The sequence below is a fragment of the Lygodium microphyllum genome, chromosome 10 (assembly GCF_053477565.2).
Source record: "Lygodium microphyllum isolate KBCC chromosome 10, Lygodium_microphyllum_v1.1.10, whole genome shotgun sequence".
In the NCBI taxonomy this organism is placed as follows: Eukaryota; Viridiplantae; Streptophyta; class Polypodiopsida; order Schizaeales; family Lygodiaceae; genus Lygodium; species Lygodium microphyllum.
Window position 1 is genome coordinate 43,082,299 of NC_141144.1, and position 11,116 is coordinate 43,093,414.

The 11,116-nt window shown below is 40.4% G+C and overlaps 1 protein-coding gene across 6 annotated transcripts; it reads left to right on the forward strand.

Moving 5' to 3' along the window:
- The first annotated feature begins 3,925 nt into the window (after positions 1-3,925).
- On the forward strand, positions 3,926-6,126 carry LOC148029944 (ammonium transporter 1 member 1-like). Of its 6 annotated transcripts, none has more exons than XM_087686225.1 (2): positions 3,926-4,175; positions 4,297-6,126. In XM_087686225.1, exon 2 carries the CDS (start codon positions 4,482-4,484, stop codon positions 5,964-5,966), a length of 1,485 nt encoding a protein of 494 aa, XP_087542351.1. In that variant the 5' UTR covers positions 3,926-4,175; positions 4,297-4,481; the 3' UTR covers positions 5,967-6,126. The 6 variants fall into 6 exon arrangements, with proteins under 6 accessions (XP_087542351.1, XP_087542349.1, XP_087542352.1 ...); XM_087686223.1 differs by having other exon boundaries at positions 4,300-6,126; XM_087686226.1 differs by having other exon boundaries at positions 4,355-6,126.
- Positions 6,127-11,116: the final 4,990 nt, after the last annotated feature.

The following is an 11,116-nucleotide window of genomic DNA, read 5'->3' on the forward strand; positions in this document are numbered from 1 at the left end:
ACTAAGGTTTGAAGCACACTAAACAACCTTATGTGTAATGATGAAAATTTTGTTCAAAGTTGCAACATCTCATAGATGCTTGTCTAGATGTTGACGTTTGAACATGCTTGTTACCTTGACCTGGTTGGGATGTTTCAACCATAATATGCACCTTAATTTGGACTATAATTTGAAAAGAGTGTCTCATTCAAAATAAATGATCATTACAATATTTCATAGATCTAGAGCTATGCATGTGTTTGCAATCTAGCCAATGTGGTGAAAGATGGACCCAAGTAGTTATCCATGCATGTGCTTAAACACAACTCAAAGGAAAGGTTCCATCACGAGCGTATTAAATCTAGTAGATCAAGAAATTGCCACTTTTCTACTTTGAAATTATGTTATTATGCAAAGTATGTTATGAGAGACCAAAATAGGTTCAACATAAGCTTGAGAGAAAGTTTGCCCATTTAAGAAAATTTATTTGCCAAAAGCCTGCCACCTAGTGTAAAAGGCTTCACTAGCTCTACAGCTCTTTCTTAAGAAGAGCTAACCCATTTTGGTCAAACGTTTTGTAGTTCTAGAAAATCATATCAAAAGATGACAAATTGGAACTTACTAGAGTCACTATTTATCTTTTATCAAGTGAATGAGTGGCTTTCTATACTCAATCTCAATGGTCCAACATTATTGAACACTCACAACAAAATATGCACATCTCCTTGGACTTGTACTATATGTAACACCATGCTGTACCACCAAACATGGGGGACTCTCCAAAATCCAACAATCATGTGCATGCCATGATATTCTGTTGTCTATTTCATGACGTACAAGCATCAAGTAGAAAACTTTTAAACTTAGACTTCAAAGCCACATCCATAAATAGTCATTAAAAGACTTTATGCTAGCATCCTGCCATTTGCATGCATAAATAAATGGTTTACCAAAAGCACTAAAATAGTTTGAAACTCCATGGCCCAAACATCCTAAAATGTGATTAGAGCAAGGATTTTGTGCTTGTTTTAAGACATTGAACATTTATAAATCGCTCTCTATCTTTGCAAATATTTCATCAACCATTTGAGCTCCCGTTAAAGAGGTGCAATGAGGGTACAATATTCAAGGTTGAAGCATTTGTGCATACTCAAGGGTTTAATTTAATATGTTGGAGAAGAAAAAATGTGAAAGGAGACTATTGTGAACACAAGTTTTGGGGTATGTTTGGGATTCAAAGAATACTAGAGAATATGCATATGTGAGAATATGTGTACCATATTACACCCTTAAATGTTGAATGCAAGTATCCAACATTATGCATAATCTTAAGCATTGATATGAGATAATATTAGCTTGGAGTTTAAATAGAGAAATCTTAATGCATTACTATATTCATAATCTATCCCATAACCTAGTAACTCTATGTAAGTATACTCTAATTTCACCCTTGTCATATCATTATTTTGTAGCAAGAGCTTATAGAAGGAGCACATGTAAGAAGGATATAAATAGTACACATGTAGCTATTACAATTTTGCAGGATGTGTAGGCATATTAAACCATTGTCATTATCATCACCATCAACTTGATACTTTCGCCAATGCTCACCATTGTCACTACCATAATCATTCATTCTTCTCATTCACATTCTTATTGATGTCTTCATTGTCATCGTGACATGTTATGACTGTTAAGGTTGGTGCATGCCTAAGTTTATCCTTCACCCTATATGAAGTGGTTGTAATGCTCAAGAAGTTGGTATCTAGTGACTTAAGAGGTAAGTTCCTAACATTTTATGACTCTTAAGGTTGATCCATGCCTAATCTCAATGCACCACCTAAAGAACATTTGGTGAAAAATAGTCAAACTTTGAGCCCTAATGTAAGCTTGAATATCTAGGTTGTAAAATTGAAACTTCACTTTAGGATCATGGGAAATTCCTTGATGGTTTTCTCCTTTATAGCATAAATAGGTACACATTATCATTGTCAAAAGTTTTATTGAACTAACAACTTTGAATGATGAGTTTGCAATAATTTCAAAGACTTATCTACATGTTAGTTGTGGTTGCACCCCCAATTGTTGACTTTGAAGGGCTCTACAAGGATTAGAAAGCTCTAAGCCTCAAGATTTGGTCGTTGGCTAGTACACTTACAATTGAACATTTCATCTCTTGTCACTTACCCCATTGTGTCCATGTAAAACTTAGCAAGTTAGGTAGAATTTGCAAGAGATTGACATGATTGAAGGTACTTTTTGAATATTCAAGTGTTGCAACAATTCGATCTAAGGTTATTATACTTGTAGGTCATCACTTGTAGCCCTACTTAATTGTTCATCCCAAAATTCAAGCTCTCCCTATCTCTTTTTTGACATTGTTGAGGTTGTGGTGTGATAGTTATTTAATGTTTAAGAAAAACATTTTCCAAATATAATATCAAAACTATTAACTTGACATTTGAGAGGGCCTTTGCACAATAACTTGAGCCATGGCCTTGTGCATTTATTACCTTCTCATTTTGACATTTGTATAGGAAACTACGCCTTGCTTCTCAAAATGCTCCTCTTTGGGGTGGTAGACTTTATGCATATGCACAATTTGTAGGTTCTTAGTATACATGTACACCCACAAAACCACCCAATACACTTGTCCTTATTGCTAACACATCGTTAAAATGTTCTTTTGAGGGGGTGCTAGTAAGGATAATTAGAGGTTTCTATAAACCCCCTTCCCCATACTTGCTTGGGTGCGCTGAGCATTAGCGGGAAGGGGGGGGGGGGGGGGCAGGTAAGGTTTCACTCCTACTAATGCTGGGTATGACCCAACTCTTAGAATGGAGTTCGAGAGTGACTTCTAACTCGGATTTACATGTTGAAGGTGTTTTAAATATCTCTCTATCTATGAATATATTGCTGCATTACTATTTAGAGAAGTGTGGTGGCTGGTGATGAAGGTTTGGGGCAGGAAGGAAGGGGTAAAGGGACCATTGCTTGTTGCATTATTAATTAGAGTAGTTACAAGTATGGTGGCTGGTGATGAAGGTTTGGGACGAGAAGGAAGGGTTAAAGGAACTAAATTAAGGTTTTGGGGCACGAAGGGAAGGGAAGGGTTAAGGGACTAAATTAAGGTTAGGGATGAGACGCGAGGAAAAGGGCCCCGTGTTGATGGGACAGGTGGGATGGGGACCCCTGGAGGGACGACGGGCGCCCCCCGCTCTAGCGAGGCGTTGACTTTGATTCAGATTCTCATTCAGTCAGAATCAGCATGTGTGTGAATCTGCCGCGATTCCAGCAAGCCTTTGACGGGAAAAACTCGCCGGAGCATAAAATGCAAATTTAAGCATTTTTAAAATATTTATATTTTTGTGAGGAAAAGGGCGACAACGTTGTTTTCTTTTTTTTCCTTTTTGAAATTTTTGAATACCATCTATTAAAATCTTCAGAACATTACTTTGAAAATGAAAGGATTTTAAATTGCTTTTAGTCTTGTTTAAAAAACTATATTTTAGTCTTGCCTAATTTAAAATTTCCATGTCGTGTGAGGATTCTAAATTTTTTGTGGTACCGACGTCCGCGTTTAATATAGATTGGCGCAGAAAAGCCGAGAAAACACATTCATTTGAAATTTCCCCGTTTACAAAAACTGAAAATTGATAAAAAAAATGAGTGGACTGTATAAGAAAAGGCAGAAAAAAATTAAAAACAAATCGCGCGTTGTTATTTATCTTATTGCGCTGGGCCCACCACATGACGTGCAAGTACTGCGATTCCATCTCAAAAGATTCCAAATTTCCAGCGCGGCTGGACCGCTAAATCTAGCGGCGGGAGGCACCGAATTTGGCGGCAGAACCGCCGCCAACTTGCGCTGTCAAGCCTGGAGCAACCTGCCTTTTCTGTATAAAAAGGAGCCGCCCGACAACCCTTGCTGGTAGCCCTTCATTTCCCCAAGACAGTAAAGCTCCATGCAGCTCTTAAGGCTCTTCACATATATGCATGCAACATCTTCTCTCTTGTGAGGCTATCTGACAGAGACACATACACACACCATCTCTCTCTCTCTCTCTCTCTCTCCACACTAATTCATCTCGTCAGCTTGTTCCCGCCTTATCCCTGCATCTGCTTCACGGACTCCATATCTCACAGGCTTGTCAGGTTCTTCTGTCTCCTTGGAGCACCCTTTCTTCCAGGTACATGTAAGTCTTATTTTGTTTTCTTGTTAACTTCTTCTTTCCGTCCTTTCTCTTTTGGCCCCCTTTGGGGGTACCTTCAACCTGCTTAGCTTCTCTTCAAACATCATTCAACATGGAGTTGCAGCAGGTCAAATTATGTGAATTTGGACTCCAGTTATGGCACCTTTCTGGCTGCTGTTCAGGGCTTCATCCTAGCAGACCGATCACGCAATCGTGCGCAACATCACAGGGCATACGACAACGCTACCACGACCTGTTGTGCAGCTAATTCCCCATCTACTGGTGCTTGAAGCTCCTTGAATTACATCCATGGCGTGCAACGCGACTCTGCTCACAGGCCTTTTGGCAAGCTCAGGCAACGATCAAAATGCCGCGGCCATTGGGGACTACATCTGCGACAATTTCAATGCGGCGAGTTATGCAGTGAACAATACCTTCCTCCTGTTCTCAGCCTATCTGGTCTTCTCCATGCAGTTAGGCTTTGCCATGCTGTGTGCAGGGTCAGTGAGGGCCAAGAACACAATGAATATCATGCTTACCAATGTTCTTGATGCGGCGAGTGGTGGGATCTCATACTACCTTTTCGGATTTGGCTTCGCTTTTGGCCGAACAGCGGATAACAACAATGGCTTCATAGGCCACCATTCCTTTGGTCTCAAGGAGATTCCCAATGCTGATTTTGATTACAGCTTCTTCATGTACCAATGGGCATTCGCCATAGCAGCTGCAGGCATCACAAGTGGGTCCATAGCAGAAAGAACCCAATTCGTGGCTTATCTGATATATTCAAGCTTCTTGACTGGTTTTGTATACCCTATAGTGTCACATTGGCTGTGGTCCCAAGATGGATGGCTTGGTGCAGGCAGGTTAGGCCACGAGCCTTTATTTGGATCTGGAGCTATTGATTTTGCGGGAAGTGGTGTGGTGCACATGGTGGGTGGGATTGCAGGCTTATGGGGGGCATTGGTGGAAGGTCCAAGAATGGGGAGGTTTGATGCTAATGGGAAGTCTCAGCAGTTGAGGGGCCATAGTGCAACCCTAGTTGTATTGGGCACTTTTCTCTTGTGGTTTGGATGGTACGGTTTCAACCCTGGCTCCTTCCTAAAGATATGGCTTAGTTATCGTACTCCTTATAAGGGAAACTGGTCAGGTGTTGGGAGAACTGCAGTGACTACTACCTTAGCCGGATGTTCTGCAGCCCTCACCACCCTCTTTGGAAAGAGACTCATAGGGGGGCATTGGAATGTTTTGGATGTCTGCAATGGATTGTTGGGTGGCTTTGCAGCAATCACTGCTGGCTGCTCAGTTGTTGAGCCATGGGCAGCCATTGTATGTGGGTTTGTTTCTGCATGGGTGCTCATTGGTTTCAACATCCTAGCTGACAAAATGAAGTTCGATGACCCACTTGAAGCAGCCCAGTTGCATGGAGGTTGTGGTGCTTGGGGCCTCATATTTGTTGGGCTCTTTGCAAATAAGAATTATGTGCTGGAAGTCTACAACAGGACTGGCTCTACACCACATGGGCTTTTCCTGGGTGGTGGTGGCAGGCTGCTTGCTGCTCAGATAATAGAAATCCTTGTAATTGCAGGCTGGGTAACTGCCACTATGCTGCCTCTGTTTTACCTCCTCCATAAGTTTGATCTGCTGAGAATATCTGCAGAGGATGAGCTTCAAGGCATGGACCTCACTCGCCATGGTGGGTACGCTTACCATCACCACGAGGATGGTAACTTAACTAAAGAGATCAGCCTTACAGAGAACAGGAAACCAGCTGCAGTTCATATCTCAGTCTGAGGGGGCATGTACTTCCGGTGCTTTTCATCCAAACATGCATGCGGTTTTGCGTATGTCTACTGTTCTAGTCTTTTTGTTTGTTTATTTTATTGGTCAATGCTGCATTGACCTGGCTCGCTAGAAGGATAAAGCTTATAATAGACGGTGGTGGTTCTGGATTCTTTTGTATCACAATGTTCCAAAACGCGCCCCCCCACCCCCCCCCCCCCCCCCCCCCGGCATATTCTGTATATTAACCATAGATGGGCAAGGAAGCTTTTCTAATCTGTTATTTTTAACTGCACATGATGATTATCTGGTTATTAATTACATGGCGATCGTGTGCACCAGCATGAACAAAGCATTAGGAAGTCTGCATACATTGGCACAGAGAGAGCAAGCCATGGATGATGCCCCCCTTCCTGGTTCAAGGCCCCCTTACCCTTGCCCCATGGATCAGCTTTGCTGTCTTTTTTTTGGCAGGCTCCCATTTTGCTCAATTAGCAAGCATTTATTTCTACCGTGTTTTTTCAGTAAGCTCCTATTCTTCTCAACCGGCATCTCTTCCTATTATGTTTTCAAAAGGCATCCATTCTAATAAGAAGTCCTACGCTCCCACCAAGGGACACGCCTTGGTAGGAGGTGTAAGTTTTCAACAAGCGAAAAAATACTTGCTGTGTAGCCTCCCCCTTCCCTGTTTGGTTACATGCTGCCATACCCCTCTCCTAACTTTGTCTCAAAGGCTGCACAAGACAGCTTTTGGCTAGGAGCCTGGGTTCCCTAGGCGAGACCCCACACGAATGGCTTCTCAACTCCAGTTCTTTCCCGTTTGCAATAGATCTTCCTTGTCCTTCCACAATTTGGCTCAAGTACTTGCACTGATCATGTGAGCTATCAGGGTTTCTTTTTGGATCTACATGGCAAATTTGCCCTTGAATAAACATTGCCAAGGAGATCCAATCAAATAGCTTGATAAGGAGAGCGTGGAGCTTTGGCTCTCTTGTGGGCAACCCACTTTTCAATGGGTTTGCATTGCAATATGCACACAGTGGCCCGGCCTGACCAACTCATTTGCTTAATGGCCAAATTGAAACAGGGGAAGGTAGTCAATCAATCCGACCAATAGCACGTTGACTTAGAGTCTTAAGGATGACAAGGGTCTTTTTGATTTTGAGGATGGCGAGGGGTCTTTGGTGAGGAAGAGTTAGTCCCAAACAGAAAATCCAAATTTACATCTAAGTACCCAAGGCAAACGACATACATTTCTCTCAACCTGAATAGGGGGGACTCCGAATTGGCAATGACCATCTGATACAACCTGCCAAGATAAAGGAAATGCTTCAAAGTATGTTAGAGTGAGGTCGGTTATACACCATAACGGCGAACGCCTACTTTGCATGTATCAACTAATTAAAATATTTCTTTAGGGGTTGGGCAACAACGGTCCGTTATACACTTGGGAGGACATCTGCTAAATAGGTGAATAGGGAGTCCCTCTCCTTGTCAAAAATCATGTGGTGGAGGGACTTGCTTGAGTTGCTATACTAAACACACACTATACACGTAAGAGGAAGCTCACTCAAGAACACAAGAAGAGAGATGGAGACCAAAACGTTTCCTTGTTGGTTTTTTTTTCTTCACCACACAATACCTCCACAATACAATGTACACAAAGTATAGATGAGATACAATCCACTAAGTCAATTAGTGTATAATTGACTATACTAATCGATTGACATTATAACTATATCAGATGTAGGTAGATGCAACAAACTAAATATAATAAGTGATAAGTCGGTGGCCATGTGAGGATCATAATGACCACCGACCAGTGCTAAGTGTAGATGTGTGAACCCAACTAGCAAAGTAGTCCATAATCAATGTTCGCACCTGTTGAGCTTGCCACTTCAACATTCCCCCTCAAGCTCAACTATATCTTTGTAACTCCAAGTAAGCTTCTACACCTAATGCCTTTGTGACAATGGCAGCTATCTAATTACGTGTATTGACATATATCAATGCAATCTCTCTTGCAAGCATCTTCTCTCTCACAAAGTGGTAGTGCATCTCAATGTGTTTTGTCCTAGCATGGAACACATGGTTCCTAGCTAGTTGTATGCTCCTTATATTGTCACAGTGAATGATGACTCAACCATCTCTATGTACATTCAAATCACCCAATAACTTTTGTAGCCATACCACCTCATATGTTGCCATAACAATATCTATATACTCCGTCTTTGTACTCGATTAAGCAATTATAGGTTGCTTTCTGTTGCCCCATGTAATTGCTACAGTACCAATGAAAAACATGAATCTACTAGTAGATCTTCTGTCTACTAGCCCAATTTGAGCCTAATTTACGTATATGTATCCAAACACGTGTATATCCTTACTTGCCTTATAAAAAAGTTCACAATGTAAAGTGGACTTCACATATCTCAATATGCATCTAAATGCATCCAAATGCGGCTTTTCAAGCATCTACATAAAAACCGACTGACAAGGCCAACAACATAGCATAGTCATGTAAATTAGACTCTCTACTGTCCTCCTGAATATAAATCCTTCATCTTAAACTTCTTCTTCAACAAGTCCTTAACTTCAACAATTCCATAGTCACTGTCATATATAATAATCAAGCCATCGACATAGATGACTATGATAATCAAACCTGCATCTCCCTTTCTCACATAACGTGAGTGATCAACATTGAAAATATAAAAACCAATAATGACAATATACTCTCCGATCTTGTCAGACCATGCTCCACGTACTTGCTTTAATCCATAGAGCGCCTTCTTTAACCTACATACATATGTGGGATACTTGAAATCCTCATAACATGTTGGCTGCTCTATATACACATCTTCTTGCAAGACGTGAGTGATCAACATTGAAAATATAAAAGCCAATAATGACAAGATACTCTCCAATCTTATCGGACCATGCTCCACATACTTGCTTTAATCCATAGAGCGCCTTCTTTAACCTACACACATATGTGGGATACTTGAAATCCTCATAACATGTTGGCTGCTCCATATACATATCTTCTTGCAATTCACCATGCAAGAAGGCATTCTTAACATCCATTTGCTCTACAAACTCCAACCTTCTGTTGCTGCTAAAGCAATTACGCATCTAATAGTTGCCATCCTAGCAACTGGACTGAATGTCTCTTCATAATCTCTGCCATATGTTTGAGCATAGCCTTTTGCAACCAGCCCAATCTTTTATTGCTAAGTGAACCATCTGCATTATGCTTGATTTTGTAAATCCACTTACAACCAATAGCTTTCTTGCCCTTAAGCAAGGGTACCAAATCCCAAGTCTTATTGGCTTCTAATATAGCTATCTCCTCATCCGTTGCTACATCCCAATGAGCATGACTAACAATATCCTCAAAATAAGTAGGCTCAATATCCTCAACTACCTTCACCATGTAAGCATAATGGTGAGTTGCATAACCTTCAAAACTAAATCTTTTAATAGGGTATTTGACCCTGCTAGTCCTGTGTACCGTTGGTTTACTCAGTAAAGCCTTCGCATTACTATGTGCTCTCTATATACTTGGTGTCTTGACCGAAGGAATATCAAGCTCATCATCCAAATTCTCTAAACGACTAGAATCTTCGTCAAATCCCAAATGACTAATAGATGCATCATTAATATCCAACACTTTTTTATTTCCTTTTTCTTTACCTTGAACACTTGTAAATCCTCCTGAAGATATGAGACCACTTTTAGTCTTCCATACCAAGGACTAATTGTAGGTGTAGTAGTAGATGATGTTTCTAGTCCACTAACACTCCGTGATTCTTGCTTTTCTCTCTGCACATAGCGATCATGATCATTATCATCATCTAATACATCACTAGTAGATGCATATCAATTGCTCATCTCATTAAAAAAACATCTCTGCTTACTTTAAACTCACCTATGATGACAGGGTTATAACAACGATACCCTTTTTGGTCTAAAGAGTATCCAATAAAAATACATTTTTCAACCTTTGGATCAAGCTTCTTTTACACTTCATCTGGCACATGAACATATACAATATGATTAAACACTTTCAAGTGTGACACATCGGGCTTCTTGCCTATAAAAAGCATTCTTCAGGGATCATTCCATGAATTGCAAGATGTGGGAGTTCTATTCATAATATAGATAGTAGTATGAACAGCTCAAACCGAAAGTGATTTGGCATATTCTTTTTGGCCATCAATGTCTATGTAACTTTTGCAATATGCCCACTTTTTCTTTCTGCAACCCCATTTTGCTGTGGGATATACCTGCAACAAGTAAACTGTCTCGTTATCCGACCTCAAGAAGCTATTAAACTCATTAGAGAGGTACTCTCTTCCTCCATCTGATCTTAAGTACTTAACTTTCAAGCATATTTTTGTTTTAACAGCTACCTTGAAAGATTTGAAGTTCTCAAATACATCACTCTTTTCATCTTTTGCATTCCATTCTTTCCATGTCTTTTATTCATTTACAGTTGCAAGGATACTTAACTCTGGCTCATTTTCTTTACCTAAAACAAACTCATAAAGGCCATTTCCAATGAGGAAGTTTGTCACATGAAACTTCCATGAAGAGTAGTTGTTCTTGTCCAGCTTCTCAATGATGGGATTTTCACTATTCTCTGCCATTAGCACCAAAATGATACAAAACAACAAGCAAGTCTTTTGCAATCTTTCACAACAACTGTACAACAATACGCAAAGCAACCTTTTTCATTGATTGCTTAATAGTATATGTAATTTGCAACCTGTTTGCAGATAAAACGTATGTTTGCTTCCTGGTAAACACCTCAAAATTTACATATTTGACATCTACAACTTGTGCACCGACTTTCGGTTGATACAGCTAAAATTGTAGTATACATTGAAACTATTGTTTGCAACCTTGCAGCTCTAAAGCATGACCCAAAATGGTCTCAGATGCCTAAAAAGGTAGGGGAAGGTCTTAAGGGCTTATCTATAAAATATACAGTGCTCTGCTTGTACAAAAATCTCATAGTAGTAATATGAGATTTTTACTCTGCCCTACTTTTGGTGCCTGCACAAGCACTATCCACCAAGAGAAAGTGTAGAAGAATTGGAGAGCTTCTTATCGTTGCTTTCTTGCTCGAATCCTTGCTTCTTCTCCTTCTCTTAGCC